Source organism: Amblyomma americanum, chromosome 2 (assembly GCF_052857255.1).
Source record: "Amblyomma americanum isolate KBUSLIRL-KWMA chromosome 2, ASM5285725v1, whole genome shotgun sequence".
NCBI classification, from domain to species: Eukaryota; Metazoa; Arthropoda; class Arachnida; order Ixodida; family Ixodidae; genus Amblyomma; species Amblyomma americanum.
Window position 1 is genome coordinate 164,927,334 of NC_135498.1, and position 20,876 is coordinate 164,948,209.

General features: G+C 47.3%; 2 protein-coding genes across 2 annotated transcripts in view; one reads left to right on the forward strand and one right to left on the reverse strand.

The window, feature by feature from the left end:
* Positions 1-1,595: 1,595 nt before the first annotated feature.
* LOC144121953 (3-oxoacyl-[acyl-carrier-protein] reductase FabG-like) lies at positions 1,596-16,915 on the reverse strand. Its single transcript, XM_077655423.1, has 9 exons — positions 16,757-16,915; positions 12,646-12,785; positions 12,180-12,272; positions 11,827-11,965; positions 8,746-8,786; positions 7,341-7,410; positions 5,591-5,627; positions 5,440-5,503; positions 1,596-1,896 (listed from the first exon to the last, which is right to left on the reverse strand). The coding sequence occupies exons 1-9, from the start codon at positions 16,791-16,793 to the stop codon at positions 1,738-1,740; spliced, it is 780 nt and encodes a 259-aa protein (XP_077511549.1). The 5' UTR covers positions 16,794-16,915; the 3' UTR covers positions 1,596-1,737.
* A 363-nt stretch (positions 16,916-17,278) lies between these two features.
* Positions 17,279-20,876, forward strand: part of LOC144121951 (serine/threonine-protein phosphatase alpha-2 isoform) — a 28,795-nt gene continuing 25,197 nt past the window's right edge. The window contains exon 1 of the mRNA XM_077655422.1: positions 17,279-17,462. Within this exon, the coding sequence (XP_077511548.1) occupies positions 17,405-17,462 (58 nt within the window). The 5' untranslated portion in view covers positions 17,279-17,404. The remainder of the gene's footprint in view (positions 17,463-20,876) is intronic.

Genomic DNA, 20,876 nt, shown 5'->3' on the forward strand with positions numbered 1-20,876 from the left:
TATTTACTCCCATATAGGCATATTAGTGTTTAAGAGTGCAGGTGCCTTGCCATTTCCACATCGACAAGAAACCTTTCCCGCAAGATAGCTTCACGCTCAACATCACAACGTCGTGCGGAAGCGCTTCATATATTTTACTTCCGCTCGACAGTGCTGCACGGACGCCTGTGAGTGCCGTTGCTGTGAAAGTTTGACTTAACCAAAGCACGCACAAACCAGTTCATCTTAAACGGATTTTTAAACTATGAATCCTATGGATAATAATGTTCATTTCATCCGCTGAAAGAGTACTGTAGTGTCACTGCGCGGAACATGGCATGGACAGCAACTTCCAAAGTAGTAATGTGACGAGAGAAAAAAAGGCTTTGGAGGTACAGAGATAAACTTCCATCTTCCACACCTCTGCTGATTTCAGCGGTCATTGAAAGCAGTGCCCGTCACGTGTGGCAGTTTTTGCAAAGCTTAATGATAGTTACATGTTTAGAGAAATCTTTACTGAGCAAAGCCTTTTGAAAATGCTTGTTAAAAGTGGTATATATCACGCAACAATGTTTTGGAAGCAGCAGTTACTGCTAGAGGTGATGAGTGGCACTCAAGAAATGAAAAGCCCACTGGATATTCAGCTGCATAAGCTATTTCCCCAGGCCAGCACAACTTTAGATGGAACTCTGGCTGTTATGTTAGAAATTATAGCTGCCATCCTTTTCGAAGCAAAATGCTTCACTACGCCAGCTTTATGAGCCGTCAGCGGAACTGCAAATTTGACCTTGAATGTTGTTCGAGGTCAGCGGGACCGCAAGTTTCACCTTGAATGTAGCTAGAGGTCAAACCATGAGCATAACTGGTGGTAGTCAGGTTCGACGCATGACGTCGGCTACAGCAGCGACACCAGCGGCTGTTGTGCCTAATATCTCAACCTTGACTTTCAGTCGAGCGAGAAACCGTCTCCTGGCATCGCATGCACAGGTCATGAAAGTGGGTTTTGCATGAAAAGGCTAGGTGTCATCGATATGGATGAGACTCCTGCCATGGAGAGCGGCAGACGTGCGCTCTATCACCGTGTTGCAGAGAGGAGGAAAGGAGGCATCCCAGGTGCGCTGCATACTCCCTCCGTGACATCACGCACCTTGACCGAGCGGAGCGGGAAAGCGTCTGCTGGAATCGCATGCGCAGGGCATCAAAGTGGGTTCTACGTAAATTGCCGGTGCACTTCAATGCGTTCAGCCTAATGCTAGGTGTTTTCGATGCGACGTGTGCCATGGAGACCGCCAGTTGCTCGACCACAAACGTAGCCTGGGAGATGCAGCTTTTCGCTTTCGACCAGGGTTAAGCTGAACTAAACCAGCAGCAATTTTTTTAACTACAACTGCAATGAGCTGTCGGCGCAGGCTTCACACTGATCAGCTTGAGCAAGTAAATCTAGCAAGAAGAAAGAATGCTTGTCTCAAGCACAGTTGAATATAACTGATACAATGTCATCGCTGCTGAACGGGTCACATGGCTGCTACCTGCTATAAAAAATGCTACCAACTTGAATGGCATGGTGTTCTAGTTGCAAAAATTTTTCAATCCAAGTGACAAGAGCCGACAAAGTTGTTGTAAAAATAGGACTATATTTTCTCGCTGGGCTGGAACCAACTGGTTCATGAGTAGTCCACACCTGTATAGATAGGACAAATCCTGAATCACACGTTCACTGTTTAAAGAGTAACAGTGGAAGTTTGGTGGAGGCCGGCACTATCGGGGACACATGATGCTGCGCCCCCCATCGATGGCCAGGGTCTGTCCAGTGATGAAGGAGGCGTCGTCCGAGGCCAGGAAGCCGATGGCACGCGCCACCTCGTCCGCAGTTCCCACGCGGCCCATGGCATGGGTGGTCTTGCAATGCTCCAGGAACTGCGCACAAAACATCGTGCATTGGTCCCCAAAGGCATTGTGCAGCAGCTCAAAATGCCTCCAATGCATAGTCAGGTACATGGTTATATACTAGGCAGTTACAAATGCAGACTTGGGGAGGTGTACATTGTGCAGAGTTAACAAGGTAGGTTGACATGTAGCAGCTAACTGCGGCACCTTTTTCCTTTAGCAAACGATTGCCTGTATATCGCCCTTTATCCTAGGTTGGGGGTTCTCAAACCGGGTTCCATGGAACCCTTCAGTTCTTTGGCAGTATTTTTTGGGCCACGCTGGGTCCAAAAATTAACATGCAGAAAACCAAAGTAATGCTCAACAGTCTAGCAAGGGAACAGCAGTTCACAATTGGGTTCATCCCGCCAGTAACGAAAGAGGAAGTAAAGAAAGCCTTGGGAGCAATGGAAAGGGGGAAGTAGCTGGTAAGGATCAGGTAACAGCAGACCCGTTGAAGGACTGAGGGGTGATCGTGCTAGAAAAACTAGCCACCCTATATGCAATACTTTATGACCTAGACCGTACCAGAAGCATGGAAGAACGCAAACATTACCTTAATTCATAAGAAAGGAGATGCCAAGGACTTGTAAAATTACAGACCAATCAGCTTACTGTCCGTTGTCTACAAGGTATTTACTAAGGTAATTGCTAATAGTCAGGGCAACCTTAGACTTTAATCAACCGAATGATCAGGCAGGCTTTCATAAAGGATATTCCACAACGGATCATATTCGCACCATCAATCAGGTGATAGAGAAATGCGCAGAATATAACCAACCTCTATATGTAGCCCTCATTAAATACGAGAAAGCATTAGACTCGGAGGAAACCTCAGCAGTCATGCAGGCATTGCATAATCAGGGGGTAGAAGAGCCTTATGTCAAAATACTGGAAGAGATATATAGCTACTGAACAGCTACTATAGTCCTCCATAAAGTCGGCAATAAAATTCCAATAAGGAAGGGCGTCAGGCAAGGAGACACGATCTCGCCAATGCTGTTCACCGCATGTTTACAGGAGGTATTTTGAGGCCTGAATTTAGAACAGCTGGGAGTAAGACTAAATGGAGACTACTTAAATAATCTGCAAATCGCTGATGACGTTGCCACGCTGAGTCACCCGGGAAAAGAACTACAAATCGCGATCAATGAGTTAGGCACAGCAGAACGCTGGGTCTAAAAATTAACATGCAGAAAAAAAAGTAATGTTCAGAAGTCTAGCAAGGGAACGGCAGTTCACAGTTGGAAGTGAGGCACTGGAAGTGGTAAAGAATACTGCTTAGGGCAGGTAGTGACAGCTGATCCGGATCATGAGAGGGAAATAACTAGAAGGATAAGAATGGGGTGGAGCGCATATGGCAGGCTCTCTCAGATCATGAATGGCAGTTCACCAATATCTCTCAAGAGAAAAGTGTACAACAGCTGTATTTCAACGGTGCTCACCTACGGGGCAGAAACGTGAAGGCTAACGAAAAGGGTTCAGCTTAAGTTAAGGTCAGCAAAGCGATCCATGGAAAGGAAAAATAGGCGTAACTTTAAGAGACCTGAAGCGAGAAGAATGGGTGAGGGAACAAACGCCTTTTAATGAGATCCTAGTCGAAATCGAGAGGAAGAAATGGGATTGGGCAGGGCATGTACTGCGAAGGCAAGATAACCGCTGGTCCTTAAAGGTGACGGAGTAGACTCCAAGAGAAAGTAAGCGTAGCAGGGGGCGGCAGAGGGTTAGGTGGGCGGATGAAATTAAGGAGTTTGCAGGCAAAGGGTGGATGCAGCTGGCAAAAGGGTTAATTGGAGAGATGGGAGAGGCCCTGCAGTGGGTGTAGTCAGGCTGATGATGATTTTTTGGGTTCCCTGAGCATCTAATGCATGCCTCAACCCTCACCTTTCCTTTTAGCCACGTTGTTTTGGCACTGATCATACTGTAATTGCTTACAGCTCACTCTGCAACCTAGATTATTGATGGTTAGTTCTCATCAACTCTGTCAGGGGCAGGAACCTTCTTCCGCTTAACGGGTCGGAACATGAACTGCATTGGCTAATGCTCCTGGATTCCGAGAAAGCTGTTCCGGACTCCATTATTATCGGTGCTAATGAATGTGAGATTCGTGTGTGACTTCAAACTAACCAGTAGATTTTGCCACAGCACAGGCTGTCGGAGAGAAAAGACCTCAGCACTCTGACTAAAATCTCGGAGAGAACCGAAATCTCTGCCGAAATCTTCATGCACAACCAGTGCACGGATATTCTTTTGGTGAAGTGGGATGTACTGCTTTCGGAAGGTACAAGCCAAGCATCAATTTTGAGATGCGTCCCGTACTTTAAAGAAGCCATGAACCAGCTCTCTGCTCACCACTAGAACAGCCTCTGAGGTGACTAATGAGCATTGCTGTCCTGAAAAGATAATTCATAAACCTGGAACATGAGCCAAGGAATTACTTAAATGCACAATATTTAGCTTTTCCCGTTTCCCTCAACACGAATTCTCTGCTCCACCTTCCCTCAACTTCTGCCTCCACAAGTGCATCAAGAAGGTGAGCTCAAGCTACTCAAGCCATCAACAGATAGTGCGGGCCCTGCAGACTGTGCACATTCAAGGCCTATGCCATGTGACTGAATCCAGCTGTGAACTACTTTGCATAAAAGTTGCGGCCCAAACCAGCTCCAAAGAAAACTAAATTGGTTTCAAAACATCTGCACTCCGTTTATTCAAAAGGCTGGCTAAGTCGCTTCCACAGCTGCTGAGGCTTATCCAGCCAGGCAGATTTCTGCTGAAAATGTTTACTTTCCAGGATACTATACTGCACCTTCAGTGTGCCAAGCTTGCCTTGCTGAGGAGCCCAGGTCTATGAGCACACCGTTGGGAACTCCACACCTGGTCTGCTTGTCGCAGCTGCATGCATGCGCTGGCTCAGCACATAGATACTTCCTTGTTTGTGCTTTCACTTTTTCAATGGTGTTCCGACATCATTGTGGAAGTTGCTGAATCATCAATAAGACTTAATGAGAATCAATAAGAGAAGATAGAAAGCTCTGTCTGTCATCCTCATGTTGGCCCCTACCCATCACCTATGGCTAGTGACAAAGCTGCACATGTCTGCTATTGCCATTAAAAATATATGCACTGGAGGCAAATGCCACCTGCCAGAAGTTCAAAAGCTGAGGACATATGCTTAGTTTGGCAGCAGTTGCAGCGGCCTTTTACTGTTTTACTGCATGCGCTACATGATTGCACTAAGCAACTCCCAAAATCTATTTCAAGTTGAGCTGGGGCAGTGGCCAAAGCCTGGAGTTCTGTTCCCAATGCCTGCAGTTGAGAGCGGCAAAAAACTGATCCCTGCACTTCTGACCGAAAGTGTTATTCCATCAATTCCCATTTCCATCAATTCACTGAGAGGATCAAGAACTTGTTGCATGCAAACTCGCTCCGCTAAGTCTGCCATGCTAAAAGGTGTGCTCAGAAAGTGAACCTGTAATGAAGAACTTGCGCACGCGTGCTCAGTCAGAGTGCAGCAAACTTTCTGCATCCACTCACCTCTGCATACTGGGCATCCGACATGCCACCTCGCTTATGCACCTCCGTGACAATGACGCCAGGGCTGCAAGATAAAAGTGGGGGGGAGGAAACATGGTCCAATTCCTGCCTGCCATTTGGAACTTAGATGTACAGAGACAATCGTACGCACTTGACTGCATTCACCCGGACGCCATCAGCAGCCAGCTCTGAAACAAGAGGCAAGAAAAACACGAACAATAAGCCTTTTTGGCTATAAGAACAAGTGGGGCGGAACCTGTCTCTGAATAAAGTGGAAATAATCAGCACTGCTTAATCCATAGACCTCGGACAGGAAAAGTGGGGGGCGGCAGGTTTATTTTTGCATGCAAGTATTTTGCAGTATTCATGAAAAAGAAAACACTTATGTTCTCTACAAAATTAGGCAACCCATGTGCTGCGCGATGTTGGTACACATTAAAGATCCCTGCTGGTCGAAATTATTCTGGAGCCTTCCACCATGGCACCTCTTTCTCTTATTCCCACCCTCCTCCCTTCCCTCAGGTGTGGTTGAGGTGTATACTGACAATTGGGCCTTTTTTTTGGGGGGGAAGCAAGCACTATCCTAGCCCATCAGTGCAAGGTTGGTCCGCACTACAGATTCTTGCTTGCCAACAGCCAGACAGCCTAGTCATGTGAGCTGGCACCAGGTGTGCACCATACCAATTTTTTGGATGCAGCTGACGGCATCAAGACAATGCAAGGGGCTGCTGGAGACTGTGGCAAGGGGCGACTTTCACGTGCTTTCTGGGAGAGTATTGTGGCAATCATGCAGCTGCAAAATATGATTGAAAGATGTACACTGCAAGTGTGCACCAGGAGACTTGGCAGAGTGTACTTCAACACAGTTCTTTGAAAGTGGAGGTAGCGCTACAAGGAAAACCACGGGGAGAAAGGACGACATGTTCTTTGCTTTTACTTCACCAAGTTTTACTTCGACACTCGCATGCAGAGGAGCTACTAGCAGGAAGCAGTAGATGCGAAAGGGAAAAACGACAGGGTCCACATGGTGGTTTAATAACTCTGCCTCGTGAGACAGACCATGGGTGTACACAAACAACCGAATGTGCTCACAAGCCAGCGCTGAGGAGATCTTTTGCAGCTGCTTACACAACACTAATGAAAAATGGTTTATCTTCCTGAGCTCATTCGCAAAAATTCAGCATGTATTTTTCGCAAACGATCAGTTCTACTTACCCTCCACAATTTTTTGACAGCACCGCTGTTTGGGAAATGTGAACACTGCTGTCAATTCATCTCGTGTTTTACAAAGAAAAAAACAAGGCAGCAGCCACCATTAGGTGGCAAATAAAAATTTGCACAAAACTCGCGCACAGTGGTCCTAGCAGTTTGAGCGCATGTCTTTATTTCCATGCAGGATGCATTTTCCAGCCAGTCTCAGGCACATTCATGTTTGCAAAAAAAACTAGCTGCAGTGCTATGAAGCAGTTGCAACATCCATTATGTCACAAAAAGCAGCCGCATACAGTGCAAAATGCTTGACTGAGTGCTTCCTAACGGGCATGATTTTCATGGGTCCACCAAAAGTTTTAGGACTTGCAGCCCGTTTTGTGTTCCACACACTTGATGGGATCCACGACACCCTCTGTGTTTTTACAATGCTGGAACAAAGATATTCCTTAATATTTGTAAGATTATGTCACCACTGTTCCAGCCAGCAGATGTTTAATGTATGCCTGCACTTAGTTTATCAACAGGTAGATCAGCAACAACTGAAACTTCTTTCCAAAAATGGCAATACAAGCTCCAGCACAAACTGCGTGTATCTTTTCCTCTGCGCCAAGCCATATGCATCTGCTTGAAATGTGCGTTCTCATGCAGCTAGTGCAAAGCAAAACGGCGCTCCCCCACTTGTCACTCACCCAGGGCAGCGGTGCGGGTCAGCTGGTCCAGGCCGGCCTTGCTCAGATTGTAGGCCACCACGTTGGGAAACTGTGCGCAGAAACAATGAGCACAGCAAATGCACCCCCCGCCTCCCTCCCATAGACTCTGCGCATGTCTTCTATGGCATGCAGAAGCACCGTTGTTTCACAGGAACATTCTGTGCAAACGGACCTGCACCTAGTAGCAAAACCACGGTTGCCTCAGGCTGCATAACAGACAGCCAAGCACAACAACAAAATGAAAGCCAAATGGAAAGGCGCAGAAAGGCACTCCCACAGTGTGCCTCTCTCTTGCCTTCTTGCATCTGTCTTCAATTTTGCACTCTACAGCGTCACACTTGAAAGAATGCCAAAGTCTGGCCAAACGCGATGCCTGCCAGAAACAGTGGGCTATGCTGCAACATTCGCTGAAAAAAAACTCGGCTGCACACCACACCTGTGTGTATGACTGCAGCAGGCATGCAAGAACAACAGAGGTCGAGATGAGCCGCAGTGCACACTTGTGTTAATGTCATGTTGCATTGCTGCTTCTTCACTTTGCTCCCTGATTAATGGGTGACCGACACCGCTACGGTCAGCGCACGGGGTGCTGCCACCACCACTGCCTCTGTCACGCTACAGCGAGTAGAGGGTGTGCCAAGTTCTGGCAACACCATCAGTTGGTTTCACTTGCTATATGAGCTGTGTCAGCATGCAGCAATAGAGATTCATAGAACTGCACTAAAACAGGCCTTCAAAATGCAACATCGGAATCTACCGGGCACAACAATATGGTGCTGGTGCTCTCTTGTACCAACAGCAGAAAACAACACAATTGGATCATAAATTTTTTGGCAGGAGCTCCATCACTGTGACATCACAGTGCAGATTGCAAACCTAAAGTTTTTATTTGTTTGTGTCAAAGCAAAAAAAGAAAGGAAGCTGCTGAAAAAAAGCAACAGCTTGATCACCTCACCTCGTATTAAATATTGAATCGGGGGGCGGATAGGGAAATAATTTGCGTTCTATGTTACTCCACAAGTACCAGTGATAGGCATGCACACGATTTCCTAGGCTCTAGTTTTTCTCAAAATGGATAATGCCCATGAGACATCAACTTCAGAGCTGAGGTAACAACAGAATTCATCCTTGTGTGCAAATTAACTCTTCCCTTTCATATTGAGGGCACCTGTGCATCATAGGCAGCCCATCATTACTCACATGGGGATAAAATCCACAAACAAAGAGAGATAATACAACCTCGGAACCATAGCTGCACAATCATGCCAACTATTTTCAATCCATCTGCAGCACATAAAGAGACAGCATCTCAACTGCATGCGCATGCAGTGAATTCATGTTGGCACACTTTCAATACCTCTGACAGAAACTCAATGGAACTTACAGCTCGCAGTCCAGTGACACTCGAAACGTTGACAATGGTTCCTGGAAAGAACAACGCAAAAGATCATCTTTTGCTCATCAGCTCCGAAGCATTTTCTACAGCACTGATTGGTGCATAACTGAATCACAGCTAGAGTGGCTAGTGTCACAATCGCCTGTTGCACTGTACGCACTGTGAGTTGTGAGCTGTGGCTACATGGTCGTAAACAAATCCCGTCAGCCATAAACAGATCTGTGTGGATGCATTTCCCATGCTTCTGCAGAAGACTTTTGTTCATTCTAGAAGATATGAAATTCCAACGACACAAATTTCCCAGGATCCCATGAGGTTTGTATCACCAGGCGTCTATTGAAACGGTGAGCAACAGAAATGAACACAGCCCTCCACGACAGTAACTGCTGCTCCTGTGTTATAAAACAGTAGCAGCTGTTATAGTATTACAAAAAAAAAAGAGAGTGGGAGAGAGAGAGAGAAGTAGCAGCACCAGCAGCTTGAGGGAACATATATGCAACAGAAAAGCCTTTCCACATGCTATGACACAGGTACAGCGATTACTGTGAAAAAAATTGCAGCCGATTTAGCTTACTTGGCCAAATGTGATGTGCGCTAGCACTTCTTGTTTCATTTTGCTTTTGGTTCGAGGTTAGGGTTTCAAGGTCAGGCTTCAGACAGAGATCGTTGAAACCTCTGATTCGAGACCTTAATTGGTGGTAGCGCACTTTAAAAATTTCGGGACTGCTTAACGCAGTGGTGTGGTCTGGATCCATTGTGCACAGGTGGAAGTTGATGAAGACGACCACATGGAATGCACAGTGCGAGGGAGTGACAGTGAAACATGGGTATAGTGATCGGCTGCTGCGATAGCACAAGGCCCTCGTGCCATGGCCAGCAAAGCTGATCTGTTCACGGTGCCCAGGTGCGGTGCAGTCACGGCAGGTCTACCTGATGTAGTCAATGTAGAAGCGCTTGGGCAAGTTGGTGGGAATTAATTTTAAAACAGCGCGAAACAACACAGACGTAGGGCAAACTTCGTCTCTTCCCTTTTCACGCTATTCTAGAATGAGGTCTAGCTGGCTCCAGACACTCCCCCTGGGTTTTTCGTGACTGGAAGCCTTAGCGCTAGTGCACTAAAACATCCCAGTGCTCCTTTCTGCATTTCCGGGAGAGGCCCTGCTGCTGAACACAAGTGCAGATGGATACTGTTTGAAGCCAGGTAGTCACTTGTGTGGTGTGTCCATAAGTGCTGGCTTTTAGTTACAGTGTATAGTTCCAGTGCTCCTTTCTGCATTTCCGGGAGAGTTCCTGCTGTTGAACACAAGTGCAGATGGATACTGCTTGAAGCCAGGTAGTCACTTGTGTGGTGTGTCCATAAGTGCTGGCTTTTATAGTTACAGTGTATAGTTCTGAAGATTCTTTTAGAGTTCAGTGATTTGATTTTGTTGCCACACTTCAGGGTTTCCCTTGTTATTATCTCTACTTTCATTTTTTTCTTTTTTTACTGAATTGGCAGTGTAGTCTTCTTTGATCGGGGTACCCTTTGGTGGGTGCCTGGAGTCGCACAAAGTGATAAAAAATTGGCAGTGGCTTAGATCTATGCCAGGATATAATTAGCAAGAGGTACGTTTCCCTGGCTGAGCTTTTTTTTCGGAAACTCGAATGGTGTGCTCAGGCACATGACGGGCCTTCACATTCTCTTCTGTTGGTTCCCGTTGACTGACGCCTTCCATAGGCTCCATCTCAGCGGCTATGTGGCGTCTATTATGCTCGGCAGTCTGGCATCTCCATTTGGCAAGACGTTCCTCTCTCTGTTCGGGCCTCTCCGCTGCTCTCTTCGACTTCTGACGCTCATTCTCTTTGTTGAGTAGCCAATAACTGCCAGGCAACAACCTCAGGATCGGAAGAGTTAATCTTCTCCTGTCTATACCGCCGCTTAGCAGCGGCTGGACTCTCCTTCTCTGCATGCATGTCAAACATTGATACATACGCCCATTACATCTTTGCCTTTTATACACAATGCTGCACATGCGATGCGCGGTTCGGGTGATAGAGCGGCGTGTGGCGACGCGGCGACAAAGAATGCGGCACAGCTGTGGGGTCTCTCTGGTTACCGTGCATGTGCACAACTGCTCATCCACGCGACGTCGCGCTCGACTCTGACGGTGGAGCGGGTGCGCGGCGACGGCAAAGTGCACGCCGCGCTTTGCTCCTCTTTGGTGGCCATGGTAACGGCGCTTGCACACAACTGCCCTCTCCCATGTACCGTGAAATGCTCGACTGGTAGCCCAGTGTAGCTGTCGCTACAAAATGCATTTCGCACCTACAAGCCAACACCCATCCGCCCACCCACCTATTTCAACCCTCTATCCACTACCCACCAGAAGCCCATGCAGCAGTGGGACGAAAAGAGATGGTGAAATCAAATTCAAAGATGCACTAGGACGGCAATCAGTCTTTGTCTTTAGGGGGGTTTAACGTCCCAAAGCAACTCAGGCTATGAGGGACTCCATAGTGAAGGGCTCCGGAAATTTCAACCATCTGCGGTTCTTTAACGTGCACTGACATCGCACAGCACACAAGCCTCTAGAATTTCGCCTTCATCGAAATTCGACCGCCACGGCTGGGATCGAACCCGCGTCCTTCGGGTCAGCAGCCAAGCACCATAACCACTGACCCACTGTGGCAGCGGGAAGGCAATCAATGTAAGAGCTAAATGTGCATGCAACTAATACTCTAAACACAGATTTGTCATATCACATCACACAACTGTCTATGGATCTCTTTTTCCTGAAAATTTCTTCTTCCTAATTTTACCAATGTCTGTACTGATCTGGTTGCTGCCTCACTGTAATTTATCATAACTGCCCGTAATAGTCCCATTACAGTCTTCATACTCCAAGACCAATGCCTTTGTATTGTCACATCTATAACTGCTGTCGAGTAAAGTTTTTCTTGCTCCCACACCCTAACGACAGCAGAGCAACTAGCCCCAGCATGTACGTAGAAACAGGCATGCCATATCAAACTAAATACCCCCCCACCGCCAATGGGTGCAGATGGACAAGCCCCAGTGTATGTCTGTACCTTTAGTCTTCTTCAGGTGTGGGATGGTGAGCTGCATCATATGGAAGACACTGCGCAGGTTCACATTCATAATCTCGTCGTAGACTGCGAGTGGCGTGTTCTCCGTGGTGCCACTCTTCAGGATGCCTGCGCTGTTCACCTGCGATGCAGACATCCCAGCACTTATGGACTCATGCGTACACACAAAACAGAACTGCTCTTGAAGAATGTTGCTATACAAATAACAGTGAGATAAGGGAATGCCGTTCAGAGACTTTTGCAGAGGTGAGGAAACAAGCCAGACAAATACGCATGCATGCTGTTGGCAAACCATTCGCAAAAGCAGTGCATGAGTAATGGCGAGGAAGACTCACGAGGATGTCGATCTTGCCGAAGTGCTTCAGAGTCTGCTCCACTATGGCAGCGACATCAGCTTCCTTGCAGACATCCCCCACTGTGACCAGGACCTGTGGTGAAAGACGAGTCTTGCAATTGAAGGCTGAGCCCAGTGGTGAGGCTAAACAGCTGGGCAACCCGGGAAACCCGATCACGTACACTCCTTTGTTTAACATCTGCTTTCCTATAATGATGCTACTGGTTCCTCAGAACTCTTTTTAGGCCACTGAATTTTCTATACAAATGCTGCATCAGTAGCCCAGTGGCACAGTCTCGCTAGCGCAGCAACCGTGTGTAGACCACACAGTGGGCTCTATAAAGTGGTGCTCTATAATTTGTTACAGGCACTGCATGGAACCGTGGCCAGCTGGTGGAGACATCAGCTCTGCCAAGCAGCCATAGATGATCTGATCATAGCGTATATATCCTTTTGACCCCACCCACCTTGTCCTGGGGGACGCCCTTGGTACAGCATTGGGCGGCTAGCTTGTCCAGGGCATCCTTCCGGCGGCCAGACAGCGATAGCCAGCTGCCCAGGGAGGCCAGATGCAGTGCGGCTGCCTCCCCGATCCCTGACGAAGCACCTGTGCAACCAGCACAACCCCTGTTGGTATCACACTTAAAGGGGCTCTGAAAGGGCTCCTCAATAAAGGTGCGGCACTCCTGGGATGTTAAAGGACACTGCTTCACGAGTATCCTCCAGCAAGACTTTTTAAAGTCCATTTTGTAGAAGCTGTTATCTGTAGTCAAAATTTGCATTTCAGCACCTTTGCGTCTTTACCTCCCCTCACGTCACTTTTTGCACACTCAAAGGTCGGCGCTCCTCCACTGCGGAAATTCACTGGGGGACAGAGCTTCTGGACCCGCCATAATGACGCTGCTGATTGGCCACAGCCGTGGCAGATGCGTAACACCTGAGAAAATCTAACCAGTAGCCATCTCTATGTAGCAGCGCGTGCGACGGAGGAGGGCGCAAACATGAAAACGTCATCGGAAAGGACTCCCCAACTTTCGCACCTGATTGTGGGTTCTCTCCCTTCCCTTACTGCATGGTTCAGGTGTCAGCGGATATATGAGACAGATACTGTGCCATTTCCTTTCCCCAAAAACCAATTATTATTATTACTGCGTGTAGAGGAACATTATTTGGATTGGGTGTTCATGACGAGAGAATGTACACACTCAGCAAGTTTATATACTCTCCTTAGAAGGTGTTTGAGAGCCCCTTTGAGGCCAGAGTGCAAAATGATTTGGGGAAGCAATAGCAAGAAATCGTTCAACGGTTCCATGAAGCAAAATGCACGTATCCTACTAGCTGCAAGCACTAAATGCTCAGCTCTTCCAGGACGTGATGACAAAGACAACAGCTGTGAAGATTCATACATCATATAGAAGCAGCTGCTGGCCAAGCAATGTGCTTAATCTCTTAGTTGGTATCTTTCTTCTTTTTTCTAACAAACTTTGTTCCAATTTGTGTGCCTCTCATAGTTCTAGCAATTTTCTTTTAACAAGACCTCTCACCCTGCAATCATAAGTGCAGCATAACACAGAGCTGTTACGCAGCCAACTTGAAGGACTGCACTCAAGACAGGACTTCCTGAAAGCTGCACAGCAAATAAACATAGTGTATCATGTCAAAGCGCTAAAATTTACGCCTTGCGCTCAAACTCTGCAGCGACAAGCAATTCAGCTTAGCCACAAATCTTTGGAGACATTCAAATTCACTTAATGTGGTAGCCAATCGACAAGCAGTAACAATCAACCACAATGGCTTCTGACTGTCGTCACCCGATACAGCATGCCACCTCTGGCTTCCTGTTGTGCACGTCACGTTCACTGCTGGCCTCTAAATAACGCATTAGTGCAGACCATTAAAAGACTGCAGCCACAACAGATGAGCAGATTACATGTTTATGAGTGGCCATTTTGCCGTTGGGTGCAATTAAAAAATTGGCAACTTTCCACCTGCTTGGGTGATAGGCTTCGTGAAGCTGACAAGTTGACGGCCGTGCCAGCAGTCAGGATAATAGCTGCACCTGGAAGTTTCTACTACAGCATGAACTGAACAACACAAGAGGCACCTGTGCAGGCTGACTGCTACTTGCATTGAGTCAGAGCTATTGTGCAGTGAGATGTGCTTCAAGACCAAGAGCGGTGCACAGGTACAAGCTATAGGAGCAGGAACGCTCTGTTAAGACTTGGCTAAGAAGCAAAGTTATTTTCGTGCCAATTTGAAAACGGACTTATCATACGGCTCGTTTGTCCACACTGAGCAACTTGGAAAAGAAGAAAAACACAGGCATTTCGGAAGGTAATTTCTTGAAATGGTTAGGTCCTACCTCAGTTATCATGCGCAACTAGTGACAGTAAACAACGAATTATCAAATTTCAAATGCCTCTGGCGTTCCGCAGGGTAGTATTTTGGGGCCGTTACTTTTCCTCCTTTAGGTCAACGACATCGTCTGCATAAGTAAGATTCCATGTTTTGCAATTTACACAGATGGCACTAGTTTATTCTTCAAAGCCATGCACGTACAAGATCTTGCACAGCAAGCTATAGATTGCCTACATCTACTTTATGAATGGTCTGAATGTAATTCGCTAATTATCAATATTGAAAAAAAACCAAGGGTGTACTTTAAAGGCCTCGCAATAAGCTGATTTCTTATCCACCACCTTTCCCTAAACATTGGTTGATCGCTAATTCAAATAACATCATATGGTTAAAAAGTTTAGGGGTGCTTTTGAATGAAAACATGTCATAGGATGAGCACATCGAAATGGTCGGGAACAAATTGCGAAGGTTGTTGGTGTCGTATCTCGAACGCAATATTTATTGCTGCAGCGTATTAGGCAGATGTTGTACAATGCACTGTTTTTTTCTGTTCTTAATTGCTGCTACTTTGTGTGGGGTACTACATCCTTTACTAATATTAAACAACTGCATCTACTTCAGAAGAGAATTGTTCGGCTCTGCGATTTGAACATACTCAACAGATCTTTGCGGCACTTGGCATCACCCCCGTTCCCCATCTGTATGACACCATACTTTTACGGATGTACAAGGCTGGTATTTTAGAACAGTTTATCCATAACCTTTTACAAGCGAAAGAACAGAGGTATTCTACTCAGCTCGTTTCATATGGAATGTGCCTAAAGCTTGAACCAATTATGGTCGGAAAATGTTGCACTATACTCTTCCTTATTTACTACATAATGTATCAGATTGATGTATACCTAAGCACTACCAACAATGTTATGTCACTGTGATTTGTACTCGATTTTTTGCTATTGTTACTTTTAGTGTTTTAGTGTTGTAACGTCCATGAGTGTTTATGTATACATAACTAATATTATAATAAATTGTTCGTGTACACTGCTGTCAACCATTTGTATGGTGCGTCGACCTCTGTGAAGCCTTTTTCCTGGCTTTTCGTTGGCGCACCCAACTTCTCCATGATGTTGAATAAAATTGAATTGAACTAAATTAGTAGTTTGTTTTTGCTCGGTGTTCCCATTCGTACTGACTGCGCCCTTTGTACTTGCCAAGTTTATCTGAGAAATGCAATTGCATTGAAGCAGCATTAAATACTGTCAGGACATATGCAAGTCGGTATGTTTTTTTCCCTAAACCCACAGTTGCGAAAAGAGCTGCAGGGCTACAGGCAAAAAAAAAAAAGACCACTGCTGAAAAAAAACTGAAAATGCCAGCATAACACTATCAGATCACTTGAACAGTACGTATTAGCCCAATAATGGTCATGACGAATGAAAAATGTGTGTGTCGATCAGTGCAAGTTCTGCCAAAACTTAATACAGCTCTGTCTTGATTGTTTCTAATATGCATCCCTGCCGGCGCCAGGAGCCAACATATGTCGTTGACCCCGTTGGCTCCTCCACTGTGCATTTAAAAAATTAAAGAAGCAGAGACATGCAGGACTCTGAAATCAGTGACCGTGGTAACTATAGCTCTGGCTTACGCGCGCCAATCAGCAATTTTATTTTTGGTCTTTGCGTCCACAGAACTGTTCCGGCCCTTCCGGCTGACACTTTTTTTTTTTTTTTTGCAGCATGAGGAAGCCTATGGACTGGGAAACTTGTCGAGCTCGAAGCCTTGGTGGCAGAAAATGCCAAGTATTTCATTCTCGTTATCAAAAATAATCTTAGCCAGCTGGGGGCGGGGGACGCGATCAAAACCCGAGTAGTGCATGCAATTCCTGCAGTTATTCATACCACGCTTTGTGTTACAACTGCCGTTGCTGACGGCAAGAGCGGACAGCTCACGCAAGATTTCGTTTTTATCTTTTCATGCTCGCCATCGCACCACCATACGAATACAGGACCCATGCAGAAAAAGCAATACCGATCCCACCCGCACAGCTTACTCAGCATCAGTTTGTTCACGTTATACGGATACCTACACTACGCGGACACAGGACGTATACTACGTAACAAGATACAGATAAATTTCTGCATCTTCTTTTGTCCTGTGTCCGCTCTGTTTCGCACCAGCCGGCCCCGTGCAAACTAGGTGTTGGATGCCGAATACGAGTACCTGTAATGAGTGCGACTTTGCCGTCCAACCTTGCCATGTCTGATGCCGTGGTAGTAGTGCTCGGACGCTTGACGACTGGCGATTGTATGAACGGGGAGTTTGATTTTCTAGTTCACTCTACCGAAAGCATGTGGCGTGGTAGTTTCTGGTTTCTGTTCCTACTAGCGCTCTAGTTTTATCAGTTTTATTTTGTCATGATAAATGCTCTAAAAACACAGCCTTAAATATGGACAAGAAAGAAATAAGCGCATAGTTTAATAAACGTATAAATTAACTAAAGTAAAACCACGGCCGGTCGTGAGTAAAACAAAAACAATGCTTTTTTGAAATACAGCTGCCCACACTGTCCACCGCATGTTCCATTTGTTGTGCATTTTTAAATTAATCATATCGTAGAGATGTTTACGGCACGCCTTTCGCAAGGCTGGGGGCTGTTGCGCGTTGTCGCATAACTCGGATTTTGCCGATCAAGCGCTTCTCCCAAACGACGCCAGGGGGCTGCGAAGCCCGTGCGGAGCTGACGTCACCGCTCCATGTCGGTCGACTTTGATAATTTGCGAGCGGCGGCGGCGTTATCGGCGAGGAAGGTGTTCGGCGGCCAGCGCGCGCGACTCCTGATTGTTTGTCCCTCAAGGCGACCCCTCTTCGATGGCCGACCAGCCTGAGCGACTCAACATAGACAATGTGCTCCAGAGGCTGCTCGAAGGTGAGTGCCTCTGCGCGCGGAGCCAGTGGTCGCTCGGGGGCCGCGGTAGTCCTAGCCAGCTAAGCCCGTGTGTTTGGATGAGCGACGTCGCCGGGCTCCGATGAATGGGTTGACAGCTGCCCACGCGCCCTCCGTCGCCGGCCGGCACAGCCGCCGCGTCGGCCGACGCGCGCGAAGTGCAGATAGCCGCGGGCCGGCCCCCCCTCCGGAAGAAGAAAAAGAATCGATCGCCGCCGGGGGACTCCGTAGTGCCCGAGAAACGGGTCCGCATTTAGCGAAGCTCTGCTGGTTTCTCTCCCTCCCTCTCCGTTATTTCTCGCCGCCCGATGCGTGTTACTTGCGCGTGCGACGATGACCCCGAGGGCGTCGACGAACGGGCCTGTTTTTTTTTGCCCTCCATCGCGATCGAAGCGATCATGGAACGTGAGCGGCACCTCGGAAGAGAAGCCGCTTCTTCGGCGTGACGACTACGTGTGTCGAGAAGGGGTCGCCGAATTTGCATGCTGCCGCGGGAGGTGAGCGGGTTTGCAAATGGGCCCCTCTTCTGCCCGTAGTAGTAGTAGGTGCTCTCTCGCGGCACGAGCTATGCGAAAGAAATCTAATAGCTTGACGCGTCTCGTCTTCGCTCGGCAAGGGTGTCGGGGCGACTCCGCATTCCTTGCCGCCGCGTTACGCAGTGGCACTTACAACCAATTTCCACACGTACCGTACCGTGCGCTGCGCGACGTGTGCAGTAGTAGTAAGTACGTGTGCATGAAAGCACGTGGCTGAAGCGCCGACGAGAGCTGCTGTTTCTATTTTATTTTACATATCTGTTAACCGGGCCACGCGCCGGGTTGCGTCAATGCACTCCCGGCAAGTGTTGATTGCTTGCTGGGCGCTGCGCGCCGCCCGAAAGATAACGGGCCGCGCGATAGGAAGAGAGAGCCCCCTCCGCCCCGTTTGTTCTTGCGCTTATCGCGACGTTTTCTGTGCGACTGACAACTTTGGCCGGCTTGTCGCGTGCCCTTGACTCGCGTGTGCGACTTGAGCACCTAGCGAAACCATGAGCCGCACATGGCTGATACCGCTTACGGTTTCACTAGGGCCGCACACGCTAGCTGGCGAGGAGAGTGAAGTGGCGGATTAGTTTTCAGAGTCTATCGAGCGGCCTTGAACGCCAGATGTCCAGTCATTCTGGGCTGCTGTGGCAAAATCCCATCCCCCACACCGCCCCCTCAGTGACATCTACTTCGATGACAGGAATTCGATGTTTGTGTGGTACAAGAAACAGGTTAACTTCATTTGATATGCGCTACAATTTCTGTCAGTGCAGCCCTACAATCGAGACGGGCATGATCATATTACTTGAAACCATGGACTGCTGTCCAGTTCTACGTGTTTATGGCCTAGTATGCACTGCTCGAACCCTCTATACAAGTGTGACGCACACTGTACATTGTAGTTTGAAGCATCCGGACACCCCAGAATAATAAGGGTGGTCCCCCTCCCTCCCTTTCAGTTCTCAACAGCTTGCACCAAGATCAGATATCTGGCAAATGCTTCAATTTTAAGGCGTTATTAATGTAAAGTACACTGGGGCTGATCAGATTGACTTCGTGGCCAGTCATAAAGCATGTCACTTGAGCTAGTCACATGGCATGCTAACATTTATTTGTCCCTTCTGTATTTTGTTACTGTCACCTAATATGATGCCGATGCAGTCCTATCCACTTACTTGGCATCCTCCATTTGTTTTTGTGAACAGATTCTTTTTTTTTTTCCTTTATAACACATGGTTGCACACTCATCATGAATTTTTCTTGAAACACTGCACAACACTTAAGAACCAAATAATTGACTTCTCCTGCCTGTGACCACAGGTTTAACCTGGCTGCCCCATCTGTGTGGTTTTCATTGTGCATGGTTGCTGTCGGCACTGGCTTTTATCTGTACAATTTTATTTGCTGCAGTGAACACTGCGAAAGGGTACCCCGTGACGTAGTGGAGTAATTTTAATTTCCTGCTGCAGTGCATTTCTGTGGGCACCCTGATCGAGGATTCCAGCTCAAGTGGACTTTACGCATAAATTGTGGATTATTTGCTTCGAAAGCAAAACAAAACCGGACATAAAATTTGTGTGACTTTGGGAAGTGAAATTCGGTCCACGGTTCCTTTCAGCCTACTAACCTCATCCCCCATGCATCCCATCCAACCCTGTGGTGTGTAGCATTCACACGTGGTAGCTGCCTGTACTGTTTTGTGTACCAAGCTTGGAATAATTTCCGTGGGATGAATGATTGGCAGGATGTTGTTTGTTGATTTTTAAAGTAGTGGTTTATTATCAGAATCGGAGCTTTGTCGCAAGTGGCCACAGTCTAGGTTTGGGGGGCATAACGTCACAAAGTGACTCAGGCTATGAGGGACGCCATAACTCCGGGTTCATTTTGACCACCTGGGGTTCTTTAACATGCACCGACATCGTACAGTACACGGGCCCCCAGCAGCATTTCACCTCCATCGAATTTCGACCAACGTGGCCGGGATCGAGCCTGCGTCTTCTGGATCAGAAGCCAAGCACTATAAGCACTGAGCCACCGCAGTAGCCACAGTCTAGGGAGTTGTATCCATCAATAATCCCTCGCCACTCTGCCCCAACTTGCCAACCCACACAACGATGCACGTGGTTCCGGCACAAGGGAATCAAATGTCAGTGAAGCCTCTGCACAGTTGTGCTTTTATTTCATATCGCTGGCAGTGAAAATACCTTTAAAAGGGTACTGAGTGGTGAACATTTAATGCAATTTTTTTTTCTGGAATGCACTAGTTCAGTGAATTCCTTTTCTTTTTCTGGGACTATGACCAATTCATCATATCCACCGTGATTACTGAGTGGTGGAAGTATTCTGCTGCTGAACATGACTTTGTGAGATCAAAATCTCTGCTGCAGTGGTGGCGTTTCGATGGTGGTCAAAATGCAGTGCAAGCTGTGTGGCGTCAGTCTATATGAAAAGAAACCCATGTGATCTAAATTAACCCACAGCTCTCCAGTACAGTTTCCCCTCATACTAAGGTGCAGCTTTCAGACATTGAATCCCATATGCCATACTTTACTTCCTTTCACCAATTGTTACATTTGTGGGAAGTGCCTTTATCTATCTTTTATGCTTGCAAGGATCATGGCAAGAGCACTGTCCAGCGTCACATAATCTGTTTCCACTGAATCCGAAGCTACAGATTGCACAGCAAGTCGGGGGCCAACTTGTTCAAAGTTGCTCTCGCAGTAGAAGAGTGCATGATTGGCTGGCACTTTCCCCATCATACACCTGGCATCACCAAGGTGATGAGCACAAGCCAGTTGCACACCTGTGTTGTGTGTCGGGTGCTTTGATGGTTGTGCCCCAAGATTTGCCAGTGCGAGCTGCGTGTAGGCTG

Excerpts from the sequence above, each read along its gene's own strand:
- LOC144121953 (XM_077655423.1), bottom strand. The coding sequence starts at position 16,793 with ATGGCAAGGTTGGACGGCAAAGTCGCACTCATTACAG. Across the intron at positions 12,786-16,756 it reads CAAAGTCGCACTCATTACAG|GTGCTTCGTCAGGGATCGGG; the intron begins GTACTCGTATTC and ends CTGGTTGCACAG. Across the intron at positions 5,504-5,590 it reads GTCCGGGTGAATGCAGTCAA|CCCTGGCGTCATTGTCACGG; the intron begins GTGCGTACGATT and ends TTTATCTTGCAG.